Source organism: Trichomycterus rosablanca, chromosome 1, assembly GCF_030014385.1.
Source record: "Trichomycterus rosablanca isolate fTriRos1 chromosome 1, fTriRos1.hap1, whole genome shotgun sequence".
NCBI lineage: Eukaryota > Metazoa > Chordata > Actinopteri > Siluriformes > Trichomycteridae > Trichomycterus > Trichomycterus rosablanca.
Window position 1 is genome coordinate 77,291,517 of NC_085988.1, and position 14,531 is coordinate 77,306,047.

The following is a 14,531-nucleotide window of genomic DNA, read 5'->3' on the forward strand; positions in this document are numbered from 1 at the left end:
TATAGAAGCACTTTGTAGTTCTACAATTACTGACTGTAGTCCATTTGTTTCTCTGCATGCTTTGTTAGCCCCCTTTCATGCTGTTCTTCAATGGTCAGGACTCTCCCAGGCCCAACACAGAGCAGGTATTATAGCAATGCTGATGGAGTTTTTAAATACCTCACTGTCCCTGCTGGACTGAGAATAGTCCACTAACAAAAAATATCCAGCCAACAGCACCCCATGGGCAGCGTCCTGTGTCCACTGATAAAGGTCTAGAAGATGACCAACTCAAACAGCAGCAATAGATGAGCGATCGTCTCAGACTTTACATCTACAAGGTGGACCAGCTAGGTAGGAGTGTCTAATAGAGTGGACAGTGAGTGGACAAGGTATTTAAAAACTCCAGCAGCGCTGCTGTGTCTGATCCACTCATACCAGCACAACACACACTAACACACCACTGAAGAACAGGGTGAAAGAAGGCTAAAAAGGTATGTAGAGAAATAGATGGACTACAGTCAGTAATTGTAGAACTTCAAAGTGCTCCTATATAGTAAGTGGAGCTGATAAAATGGACAGTGAGTGTAGAAACAAGGAGGTGGTTTTAATGTTGTGGCAGATCAGTGTATATCACAAAGGTGCAAATTCAGCCAACAAGTGCTATGACCCTTTTAGTACAACTTAGTTTTGGGTTGCACCCATTTTCCCCATGTTGTGCTGCTGTAATTCATAGTAAATGGGTGTTTGATTGGCACACTAGTAAATCACTTGTCTACTACCCATGATCTCAGCAGTGCTATAGGCCGGTAGAGCTTCTACACAGACATAATTGGTTATGTCTGAGGGAGGCAGGATGGCCAGACAGCCTAGCCTCTCAGTGCCGGTTCCAAGCCCCGATAAAAAAAGAGGGTTGCGTTTTAAGCATTTGGCATAAAACTGGACCCAGTTTGGTATGCAGACCAGATCCACTGTGGCAACCCCTAATACATAGAAAAAATGTGTCACCCTGAGACTTCCTAGGGTTTTGGTCATAGTTCCAGTGGACAAAAAAGTAAAACAGCAGCTGTCACACAGACTGTTAGCTTAAACAATTGGGTTTTAAAAGCATCCCGCTAGGATCATACAAACAGGTTCAATAAGTGGATGTGTATGAAAAAATCTTGTAAGATATAAATGACAGTAGTACAGTACAGCTACAACCTGATCAACTTTTACAACATAAATCATTTAAAAACTACCAGTATTGCTTATTAAGAAATATACTAACTGTAGTGCAGATTGGGACATAAAGGAAACGTACAGACATTAATAATGATTAGAAAACAATTAGAATTGCACGCTGCTCATACAGCCGTGTGTTCTACTGCGTAACGACATACAATAATAAACATTTGCCTTCATTTAGCAAGAAAGACTTCGGTACCTTAAACGTTTTGTTAGCAAGTAAAGCACAAACATAAAACTATATTGTAGTACTGTAGACACGTATCACACTGTACAAATATTTAATGTTAGCATAAAGAGGAACACTGGTTACTGTACATTAGGGAATGACAAGGAAATTAAGTATTGATTTATTCCTTACTGCACTGCTTGAAGAGAAATGCAGGAATGAAGGAACACACCTGTCGATGTTGAGTGTGTATGAACGTGATAAGGATTGCAGCTCTCGCATTATGACTGTCGGTTACCATACATTAGAGGAATGATGTAAACAGAGATGTCATCTCCCGAGCCGAGCTGCTCGTCCTTTATCCGCCAGCCACGGTCTCTGAGAACCCCTCGAGCACGCATCACCAGATCCTGAGCTGCCATGGTGTACCTGCAGAGTATTTAGGGTGGATGAATTTGAGCATTTAGAGCCTCTGAAAACTAAAGAAAAACTAGTGTATTTAGTTCATATCCATGACTAAATTAGGTTTACACTAACACTAAAACACCCCCACTGCACCTAAGCCTTAGATCATTATGACAGTGTATGAGAATAAAGTGGGGGGCGGCACGGTGGCTCGGTGGGTAGCACTGTTGCCTCACAGCAAGAAGGTCCTGGGTTTGATCCCCAGGCGGGGTGGTCCGGGTCCTTTCTGTGCTGAGTTTGCATGTTCTCCCCGTGTCTGCATGGGTTTCCTCCGGGCGCTCCGGTTTCCTCCCACAGTCCAAAAACATGCAGTCAGGGTAGTTGGAGACACTGAATTGCCCTATAGGTGAATGGGTGTGTGTATGTATGTGTGTCTGCCCTGCAATGGACTGGTGCCCCGTCCAGGGTGTTACTGTGTGCCTTGCTCCCATTGAAAAGCTGGAATAGGCTCCAGCATCCCCCCCCCCCCCCCATGACCCTAATTGTATAAGTGGTTAAGACAGTGAGTGAGAATAAAGTCGTATAAGTTTTGATTTTGAGAACAAAGTTGAAATGATTATGACTATAGCAACCTTCTTGTGTTAAAATGAGGGATGTTCATGATTTGGTAGTTATACTTCCATATCGGTTTCACAAATAAAGAAATCCCCAATCTCCTGACACATCAGCACCAGTTTGTTATTAGCGTAAGGACGCTGAAGCGGCTTTGTAATAAACTGTGTTTATTTAGAAGAACGTGCACCACTGGTGCACTCGCCGTCTGCGTCAGCGCCAGTACTTCAGTGCCTTATGGACTCGTACAATAAACTAAAGCCGTATGGCATCGCTATAAATAGTTGCATTGATGGGTTTAGTCATCATGTCATGTGGATGGAAGCGTACAATACAAACAACCCACCAAAAATAATCTCGGGTTATTGGATAACCACAGTAACACTCATTATAGGCTGCCCTCAGTGCTTGCGTGCCGATCCAGGTACTGAGATCCGTGCTTCTCTGAACTGACAAGCCTACGACGGCTGCACACTCTTGGGCCATAATATTTCCACTTTATTCTCGAAATCAAAACTTAACTTAAAAATATTTTTACAGTGGCCCTAATACGCCATCGTAGATCACAGACTGATTATTGACTGAACATTTTTATTCAAGATTTTCTGGTAGAGAGCAGAATTCATGGTTCCACCAATCATCAGTCATCAAAGCCTCAAAGCAGCTTCGCATCCAAACACGTTAAAACTAGAGCCCTACTAAATTCACAAAAAAATGTTCACTGACCTCAATTTTAAAAATCACAGATTTCACCAAGTTTTAAAGAAAAGTGCCACATTTCACGCCAGTCATTAAATAACAATCATAAATTAAATGATAGGAGAAATGGAAGGTACAATACACAGCACAGCTACCTTAATGGTTAAATGTAAACCAAGAACATTTAGTGACGGTCTTAAAGATCAAAATTCTCGTCAGTGTTTTGACACCCCCCCCTCTGCGTCAACTGAATTGGTTGGGAGTTTTCCAAACTCGGTTACCCAAGTCGTGTTTTAGCTGCTTTACACTTTGACATCTGTTATATTTTTTTGTTTATGCATTTTCTCCTTTTTTCGCGCGTCCCGCTCTGATTGAGGAAAACGAAGCTAACCCATGCCCTCTCTGACATGTGGGCAGCATGCCGTATGCAACTTGTCACCTACACTTTGACAAGGGCAATGCGGACCAGCACTGTGTACGAAGAGACACACCCTGACAGCACTCTTTTCCCATCTCTGTGCAGGCGCCATCAATCAGCCAGCAGAGGTCGTAATTGCATTAGTTATGAGAGAGTCCCTATCCGACTTAATCCCGACCCTATCCGGCTTAATCCCACCCCTATCTGAACAACAGGCCAATCGTTGTTCATGTGGCCGCCCAGCCGGCAGGCAGAGCTGAGACTCGATACGATGTATTCGAGACCCCAGCTCTGGTTCCAGAGAGTGTTTTTACCGCTGCGCCACCTGAGTAAAACTTTTGACATATTACTCCATATTAATAACATTAATCAAGCCTAAGTTGGTCATTATTAATTACATTTGGGTAATTTAAGTGGGGAGTTCACAAAACCAGAAGATTTTAAAAATGGGGGTTGTATGTAAGCCTATTAAAAACTTACATTTATTAAAGTTTGTTGAACAGTAAATGCTCCAATCATTTAAAGAAATAGAAGTGGCAAAAACCATTAAAATCCCAAAACTGCATGTTTCTTTACCCCATCTGTAAAGTACTGTACTAAAAGTGGTTCATCACACTGTGCAACTAAGATGTAACAAGGGAGATAAATACTTCTGAACTTCTGGGATATCAGCTTAAAACCCTCTTGTATTTTGATTTCTCCTGTTAACTGAAGGTAAATACTGACCTGTGAAGGTCATCTGGGTCACAGTTGGCGAGAAAAGAGGTGACAGACTCAGTTACTTCTTCATTAGAGAGAACGTCCCAGAGTCCATCAGTGGCCATCACCAGCACATCATCAGCTCCGTGCTCATGCTGCGTCAGGTTATACACTCTCACCTGCACATACCAACACACATCAACACTCAAAGTTAAAGACCGAAGTCCAGATGGCTGAAACCAAACTTAGCAAATGCAGCATCTCAGATGTCCTCATTGTGCCCATTTAAACCGGAAGAGTGAGAACAAGAAGTTAGGGTTTGTTTGGGGCCAAGTTAGATAATGAGTCTCAAACTCTGTAGAACCCCTGACAGAACGGAGGCAACTGAGCATTATACATTCATGAAGCTTCTCAGGAGACAGAAACTGTAGGCAGTTTGGATCAAAGAGCTGGAGGAGCAAAAAACTTGACTGAACTGCAAACGCAGACAAGAAATATCTGTGACACAGATAACGGAGACGCCAAATGAACTCTAACTGAACTCCTAAACTAATGAATTAAAAATCAAAGCACTCTTCCAGCGAGAGGCAAAAGAAACGAACAGTAAAGCCAGAGGCAGGGAGACCTTGAGAGTTGTTGTGGAGGAAGGAATTAGTTTGTGCTGTGCATTTGAAGCTCAGAAAATGTGCCAGCCTGCAGTAAAATAAAATTTTAGCTTCTAAAAGCACTGCACATTTAAAGGCAGGCTAGAATCCGACAGTGTAGAATGAATGTATTTATAATACACAGATGACAGTAAATGGTGTCAGTGTGGCATTTTTAAGATATATCAGCACATTTTTACAGCCATACATTAAAAAAATTCAACTTTTACTAATTTTTACAAACCATTTCATCCTGGTCAGTTTTATGGTAAGCTGGACCGGAAACTTTGCGTAGAGTGCCAATCCATCACAGAGCCAATCCACACATGTATTCACTCACTAACACCTAAAGGTCATTAGGAGCTGCAAATTTTTTATCCTTTTTTGCAAGTTTTGGAGTAATTAGCACTGGTTAAGAATCGGACCCTGGATCCCAATGGTAGTAAGCTGGCATAATTAAATGCTGCGCCATCCGAGTGCCCTCTTGCGCAAGGTATGTGATGTTATTTCAGGGCATAATCAGGACAGATTGTACATGCTATGTTCAAAGTCTGATCAAACTTTACAGTGTAGTACCGCCACCTTTAAGGTGTTTCAAATACTTAAAACTAAGCCGTGGTAGGGTAGGAAATGACCAGATTTAACAGAGGGGTGGGCTGTGAAAGGAACCTGGTTGCCCAGGACGCCTGCACAGCAGTGGAGGAGTGCAGAGGCCGGGGCGTGGCTCTCCGTGCGCAAAGCTGGCCTCACCTGCAAATCCACCAATCGGAGGGAGTGTGTGTCAGTCAAGTCACCCCCTCCTCAGGCACCACTAGGGGTCCCCAGCAGCAGATTGACTAAGCTAAATTGGGAGAAAATGGGGTAAAAAGGCAAAAACGAATCTAATATGAAGATTGATAGTCCGCTGTGACGACCCCCTAATGAGTCATTCATTCACTTATTCATTCATTCTAATTCAGATGTTTTCTCCTACTTAAGGCTGGTGAAAAGCTCCAGCTAACTTACCTGTCTTTGTCATTCATATTGAATGTATTAATCGGCTAACAGCATTATGCTGACCACTTTAAAGATGGCTGTAAAAAACTCTGTTCTTTATTGTTGTTGTTAAAACAATTATCGATCGCCATAAAATGCAGATTTCGATAAAATCATTTGGTTTGTACATCCCTGAAAATAAGTGGCAGAGGCAGTTGTAGCCTAGCAGTTAAGGCAGGGGTGTCAAACTCATTTTCACCGAGGGCCACATCTGCATCGTTGGTCCCCAAAGGGCCGATTGTAACGTATCCTGCTGTGATTGCAGTCTGCCTTTTAATTCTTGGACAGTTTGTTGTTTTTCTTGGAGGCTAAATTCTGTGTTTGGTGTCAAAATGCCAAATTTATACTGTATATTTATAATGCATATTTATATTTATATTGTACTCCTTTACCACAGACACGGCCTCATAACACAAGAGACGTACCGGTTTTTCTTCTTGAAGCACAAACTTGTATTCACTTTCTCATCTTTCATTAAATTTCCTCCTTCTGCTTCAATTTTCTCTTCTTGTACATTTTGGGATTATTTGTAAATATTTCTCAACATCACTCCGCCTCAGTTTAACGCTGATGTGGAAACGCTGCCATCTAGTGGCGTGATGCGGTCACTTTGTGGGTCACAAAATCGGCATGCATTGTGGGAGATGCAGTTTATGTACAATTTTACAGTGTATTTTAAGACAATCACACGTCTTTTAAGCTCTCGTGGATTTGGCCCGCGGGCCTTGAGTTTGACACATGTGAGTTAAGGTATTGGACTAGTAATCAAAAGGTCGCTGGTTCAAGCCCCACCACTGCCAGGTTGCCACTGGGCTCCTAAGCAAGATCCTTAACCCTCAATTTTTTAGACAATATATACTATCACAGTACTGTAAGCCGCTTTGAATAAAAGCGTCTGCTATATGCTGAAATTGTTAATGTAAATGAACTAGCCATTGTAGCTCTTGCCTGACTCTGTCTTTTATTTTACTATAGGCACAACAATGTTGTGTGTGTGTTTTTTTCTCCCCCGAGATTCTAGTAACCTTCAATGTTAAGTGAACTGAAAAAGAATGCATTACTAACTATATACTTAAAGGCATTCAAGAAATCTAACAAAGCAATAATTTAAACGTCAGTGAACCAACAGCTAGTCACACAGAAGCAGGCCAGATGAGTGTAAAAACAGCCCCGCCGCCCCTCTCACAACATGACTGTTTACTCATGAGCTTAAATATATTTACACAAGGCCATAGAATTCGCATGTGCTTTTCTCACAATCTTATCAACACTGGCGCAAACAAAAGGGAAATATATATACAGTGTATCACAAAAGTGAGTACACCCCTCACATTTCTGCAGATATTTAAGTATATCTTTTCATGGGACAACACTGACAAAATGACACTTTGACACAATGAAAAGTAGTCTGTGTGCAGCTTATATAACAGTGTAAATTTATTCTTCCCTCAAAATAACTCAATATACAGCCAATAATGTCTAAACCACCGGCAACAAAAGTGAGTACACCCCTTAGTGAAAGTTCCTGAAGTGTCAATATTTTGTGTGGCCACCATTATTTCCCAGAACTGCCTTAACTCTCCTGGGCATGGAGTTTACCAGAGCTTCACAGGTTGCCACTGGAATGCTTTTCCACTTTTCCATGACGACATCACGGAGCTGGTGGATATTCAAGACTTTGCGCTCCTCCACCTTCCGCTTGAGGATGCCCCAAAGATGTTCTATTGGGTTTAGGTCTGGAGACATGCTTGGCCAGTCCATCACCTTTACCCTCAGCCTCTTCAATAAAGCAGTGGTCGTCTTAGAGGTGTGTTTGGGGTCATTATCATGCTGGAACACCCAGTTTCCGGAGAGAGAGGATCATGCTCTGCTTCAGTATTTCACAGTACATATTGGAGTTCATGTGTCCCTCAATGAAATGTAACTCCCCAACACCTGCTGCACTCATGCAGCCCCAGACCATGGCATTCCCACCACCATGCTTGACTGTAGGCATGACACACTTATCTTTGTACTCCTCACCTGATTGCCGCCACACATGCTTCAGACCATCTGAACCAAACAAATTAATCTTGGTCTCATCAGACCATAGGACATAGTTCCAGTAATCCATGTCCTTTGTTGACATGTCTTCAGCAAACTGTTTGCGGGCTTTCTTGTGTAGAGACTTCAGAAGAGGCTTCCTTCTGGGGTGACAGCCATGCAGACCAATTTGATGTAGTGTGCGGCGTATGGTCTGAGCACTGACAGGCTGACCCCCCACCTTTTCAATCTCTGCAGCAATGCTGACAGCACTCCTGCGCCTATCTTTCAAAGACAGCAGTTGGATGTGACGCTGAGCACGTGCACTCAGCTTCTTTGGACGACCAACGCGAGGTCTGTTCTGAGTGGACCCTGCTCTTTTAAAACGCTGGATGATCTTGGCCACTGTGCTGCAGCTCAGTTTCAGGGTGTTGGCAATCTTCTTGTAGCCTTGGCCATCTTCATGTAGCGCAACAATTCGTCTTTTAAGATCCTCAGAGAGTTCTTTGCCATGAGGTGCCATGTTGGAACTTTCAGTGACCAGTATGAGAGAGTGTGAGAGCTGTACTACTAAATTGAACACACCTGCTCCCTATGCACACCTGAGACCTAGTAACACTAACAAATCACATGACATTTTGGAGGGAAAATGACAAGCAGTGCTCAATTTGGACATTTAGGGGTGTAGTCTCTTAGGGGTGTACTCACTTTTGTTGCCGGTGGTTTAGACATTAATGGCTGTATATTGAGTTATTTTGAGGGAAGAATAAATTTACACTGTTATATAAGCTGCACACAGACTACTTTTCATTGTGTCAAAGTGTCATTTTCTCAGTGTTGTCCCATGAAAAGATATACTTAAATATCTGCAGAAATGTGAGGGGTGTACTCACTTTTGTTATACACTGTATATATACCGATCAACCATAACATTTACATTAGATTTACATTACATTTTCAGCATTTAGCAGACGCTTTTATCCAAAGCGACTTATAGTTGTGACAGTATACAAATTAAGCAATTGAGGGTTAAGGGTTAGGGCCCAACAGTGGCAACCTGGCAGTGGTGGGGCTTGAACAGGCAACCTTCAGATTACTAGTCCAATAACTTAACCACTAAGCTACAACTGCCCAACATTAAAACCACCTTCAGAATAGTTCACCAACCAAAAATATACAGCCAACAGCGCCGCATGGGCAGCATCCTGTGACCACTGATGAAGGTCTAGAACAGAGGTCACTAACAGGCGGTCCGGGTCCGGACCCAGAAGCTGTCCCATACGGACCCGGACCTACAGCCAAAACAGAAAGTTAGGATTTGAAACCTGACGGAGCGCTTCTATTTTAACCGGCGCAGCTTTTGTAGTCTTTACGGTAGCGGTTTAGCGGATGAGAACCAATCACGTGACACCACTCAGCCAATCAAGTCTGTGCATTCCAGCCGGTAAACACTGCGACTGCAGTGCAGACAGTTGAGAGAGTTAGAGGCGAGTTACATGTGAAAAGACGGTGGAAAGAAAAAGAAAGATAGCGAACGTAGAAAAAACTAAGGGAGAGATACAGACGACTGTGCAGGAGAAAGTTGAGAAAAAGACGAGTGAGACAGGAGACAAATAGCGCTCTCCAAAAAAGAAACGTGTACAGCGAAAATACAGCATTTAATCCGTGATGGAGAGACTCATTTCTGTTCTTACTTCCCACTGGAGCACAATTTATTTTTATTTTCTCTTAATTTGATAAGAGAAAGGTTTTATAAGGTGGGGCGGTCCGGGTCCTCTCTGTGTGTGCATGTTCTCCCCGTGTCCGCATGGGTTTCCTTCGGTGCTCCGGTTTCCTCCCACAGTCCAAAAACATGCAAGTGAGGTGTATTGGAGATACTAAATTGTCCATGACTGTGTTCGATATAAACTTGTGACCTGATGAACCTTGTGTAATGAGTAACTACCGTTCCTGTCATGAATGTAACCAAAGTGTAAAACATGACGTTAAAATCCTAATAAATAAACAGACATTTGATTTGACAGTTATTGATAACATGCAGATGTTGATACAACTACTAGGCTACATTATACTATATTGTATATATGTTATAGTGGTTAAGGTACTGGACTAATAAACAGAAGGTTGCCGGTTCAAGCCCCACCACCACCAAGTTGCCACTGTTGGGTCCCTGAGCAAGGCCCTTAACACTCAATTGCTCATTGTGTTCCGCTCATTGTGTAAGCCACTTTGGATAAAAGCGTCTGCTAAATGCTGAAAATGTAAATGTAAATATCAATATATTTACATTATATATATATATATATATATAGTTAAACATTTCGGACCTTTGCTTCAAGAAATTTTCTCTAACTGGACCCCTTTAAATTTTAGTTGAATACCCCTGGTCTAGAAGATGACCAAGGCAAGGCAAGGCAAGTTTATTTGTATAGCACCTTTCATACACAGTGGCAATTCAAAGTGCTTTACATAAGCAAAAAAAAATTAATTAAAAGCATTAAAACATTCCTGAGATCTAAAACCTCAGAAAGACTTCTTGCAAACATTTAGTTACAATTAAGAGAGCATGAAATTCAAACAAGAGAGATAAAAAATTAAGAACGTGAAAAATTAAAAGAAAATATTGTAAAGTATAACCTACAATTTAGGGAATATGGAATTAAAACAAGAAAGATAAAAAATTAAGAACATGAAAACTAAAAGAAAATATAGTAAAATATACACTACAATTTAGAAGAGCATGAAAAACTAAAAGAAATATGGTAAAATGAGGGTAATGGCAAAAATTTCGAGCTCAATCATAGGCACAAGAAAAAAGAAATGTTTTTAACCTGGATTTAAAGATTTCTACATTTAAGGAACATCTAATATCTCCTGGCAGTCTGTTCCAGTTATATGCAGCCCAACAGCTAAATGCTGCTTCACCATGTTTAGTTTGGACTCTGGGCTCAACTAGCTGACCTGAGTCCATGGATCTAAGAGATCTACTGGGTTTATATTCTCTAAACATTTCTGAGATGTATTCTGGGCCGAACCCATTCAGTGATTTATAGACCAGTAGCAGCACTTTAAATTCTATTCTGTAACTAACCGGAAGCCAGTGTAGAGATTTTAGAACTGGAGTGATGTGCTCAGTTCTCTTCGTCTTAGTTAAAACTCTAGCAGCAGCGTTCTGAATGAGCTGTAACTGTTTAATGGTCTTTTTGGGAAGTCCAGTTAAGAGACCATTACAATAGTCCACCCTACTGGAGATAAAAGCATGGATCAGCTTCTCTAGGTCTTGTTGGCACACTAGACCCTTGATTTTGGATATATTTCTAAGATAGTAGAAGGCTGTTTTGGTGATGGTTTTTATATGGCTGGTGAATGTGAGATCTGAGTCAATTAGAACGCCAAGATTTCGGACTTGGTCTTTGGTTTTTAGAGCCCGGGAACTGAGGTGTTCACTGACACTGGTCCTCTTTTCTTTGCTACTAAACACAACAATCTCTGTTTTGTCCTTATTTAACTGTAAAAAATTCTGGCTCATCCAGTTATTGATGTCCTCCAGACACTGACACAGTGAATCTATTGGGCTGTAATTATCTGGTGAGAGAGCCAGATATATCTGTGTGTCATCTGCATAACTATGGTAATCAATGTTGTTATCTTGTAGCATTTGGCCTAATGGCAGCATATAAAGATTGAACAGAAGAGGTCCGAGAACTGATCCCTGGGGGATTCCACATGTCATAGCCACCCTGTCGGATTCACAGCTGCCAATAGTGACGAAGTAACTCCGGTCTTCTAAATAAGACCTGAACCAATTAAGGACTGTTCCGGAAAGTCCAACCCAGTTTTCCAACCTATCCAGCAATATTCTATGACCTACAGTGTCAAAGGCAGCACTAAGAGCCAGTAAAACCAGAACTGATATTTTACCCGAGTCAGTATTCAGCCGTAGATCATTTAACACTTTTATGAGAGCCGTTTCAGTGCTGTGGTGAGCTCGAAAGCCTGACTGAAATTTGTCAAAATAACCACTGGAATTAAAAAAACTGCTGACTTGATTGTAAACAACTTTCTCAATGATCTTGGCTATGAAAGGAAGATTTGAGATCGGCCTGTAGTTGTTTAACACAGAGTTCTCTTTTTTAGGAATGGCTTAATGGCAGCTGTTTTCAGTGACTTTGGGAAAACGCCTGATTCTAGTGAGCCATTAACTATTTGTTGCAAATCAGTTTTTACAGAGTTAAAAATAGTAAAAAAAAATTCAGATGGCAGTATGTCGAGACAACATGTCGATGATTTAAGATGCTGAACTGTTCTCTCCAGTGTTTTTTGGTCTATTGTATTAAATTGTGACATAATAGTCACGTTATTTTTAGGTGTCTGTAGGGGCAGCATGGTTTCATCGTTTGACTGAGTGGCGTTGATGGTCAGTCTAATAGTTTGGATTTTTTCACAGAAGAAATTAGCAAATTCATTACATTTCTCTGTGGACAGAAGTTCTGGCGTGATCCGTTTTGGAGGATTTGTAAGCTTGTCGACCACGTTGAATAGAGTGCGGGTGTTGTTGATGTTCCTGTTAATGATCTTAGAGAAGTGCAGCTGTCTAGCCCTGCCTAACTCCGAGTTAAAACTACAAAGGCTTTGCTTATAGAGATCATAGTGGATTTGAAGTTTAGTTTTCCTCCACTTACGTTCAGCTCTCCTGCATTCTTTTTTCAGAGCTATTACCATCATTGTGTTACGCCATGGTGCTTTCTGTTTGCTCAACGTTTTCATGACTTTTACAGGGGCAACCACATCCATGACAGTCAATATTTTCACGTTAAAGTTATCCAGGAGTTCATCAACTGACTCTGCAATTAAAGTTGGTGATATAGCTATGGCCTCCATAAACTGAGAACTAATGCTTTCATTTATGCACCTTTTCTTAACAGAAACAGAGCTAGTTTGAGCATCTGGAGTGATCAGCATTTCAAAGAAGACACAAAAATGATCAGAGAGGGCCAAGTCCTTGACCATAACAGAAGAAATGTTAAGACCTTTAGAAATAACTAGATCCAGAGTGTGATATCTTGGAGGTTTATAAATGGTTAAAAATAAAATTTTGGGAGAACCCTTCAAAATAAAACAGAGGTATTCAAAAGACATAAAATTGCCAAGTACAGTCTCTTTGCACTGGAATACATCTTTAAATAAGGCAGCTACTCCTCCACCTTTTCTACCACTTCGACACACATTCATAAAACTGAAGTTTGCTGGTGCTGTTTCATTAAGAACAGTGGCACTGCTGCCTTCTGCTAACCATGTTTCAGTTAGAAACAGAAAATCTAAACTGTAGGATAGAATTATGTCATTCACTAAAAATGATTTATTGGCTAGAGATCTAATATTAAGCAGAGCTAGCTTTAAAGGAACCACAGGAGCCCCTGGGACAGCCCGAGGTTGTCGTGGTACAGGTACGAGGGTAGACTGGTTGACTTGATATGCTGAATGTGTTCTATTCTTTCTATTTCTAATCAACACAGGAATAGAAAACATTTCAGACATACTGGGTCCAAGCTTACTCTCCAAACTGTTGTCAGTATCATATCTGCTATAGCAAGGACCCTGAACACATCACAACGTGTTATCATTGTTTTGTATTCTGAAGCCGCTATCAGTAGCACTCGCTGAACATTCTGAACTCTGTACAGCCAGAGGAGATGAAGTACAAGGCTGCTGCTGACGGTGTTGAAGTGGCCTCAGAGAACGGGGAGGGGGCTGTGGACAGGGGGGAAGGGGTGCCCTGCGCTTTTTGGGTGAAACCTGTGGACTGGCTGAGATGGAGTGTGAGAATTTAGTCCCAACACACACCAGCTTCTCCATTTTCTCTGTGAAATCCATATGTGGAGGTGATGTTGTTGAGAGAGAGAAGTTGGAGGATGATTGTGATGTCTCTGCTGTTGACTGCTGTGTCACTGCCTGATACCAGCTCAAACAGCAGCAATAGATGAGCGATCGTCTTTACTTCTACAAGGTGAACCAACTAGGTAGGAGTGTCTAATAGAGTGGCCAGTGAGTGGACACGGTATTTAAAAACTCCAGCAGTGCTGCTGTGTCTGATCCACTCATACCAGCACAACACACACTAACACACCACCACCATGTCAGTGTCACTGCAGCGCTGAGAATGATCCACTACCTAAATAATACCTGCTCTGTGGTGGTCCTGATCATTGAAGAACAGTAAGAGAAGTATTGGGGCACCCCTTCCAATTATTAAATTTACCAAAGTATCAAAATCCCATAAACACAGTTATCAACTCTACTACTGCAATAAGGACTTTTGCTGGTCACATATATTTTACATTTACATTTGCTGCAATTAGCATGCGCTGAACTGAACAATGTACTGGAACCAGAATCTCAGTATATCACAACCATCTCTCAGTATGTACTGAAGCTTACCTCTGGATAGCAGGACAGAAATGGTTTGATGTAGATATTAGAGTCATGGACTTTGAGGTCGTGATCACCGAGACCACGAGTCACGCCGATGGTCGCCAAAACTCGTGCCTAGGGGAGAACAAAACACTTATTATGATGTATCTAACACCACAAAGGGTTAAATTTATAAAATTTATTAACCAAC

General features: G+C 41.6%; 1 protein-coding gene across 1 annotated transcript in view; it reads right to left on the minus strand.

Moving 5' to 3' along the window:
* Positions 1 to 1,268: 1,268 nt before the first annotated feature.
* The window catches only part of LOC134324889 (protein phosphatase 1H-like), a 34,020-nt gene continuing 20,757 nt past the window's right edge, over positions 1,269 to 14,531 (minus strand). The window contains exons 8-10 of the mRNA XM_063006786.1: positions 14,348 to 14,455; positions 4,236 to 4,387; positions 1,269 to 1,804 (exon numbers count right to left, since the gene is read on the minus strand). Coding sequence (XP_062862856.1) covers positions 1,657 to 1,804; positions 4,236 to 4,387; positions 14,348 to 14,455 — 408 coding nt within the window. The 3' untranslated portion in view covers positions 1,269 to 1,656. The remainder of the gene's footprint in view (positions 1,805 to 4,235; positions 4,388 to 14,347; positions 14,456 to 14,531) is intronic.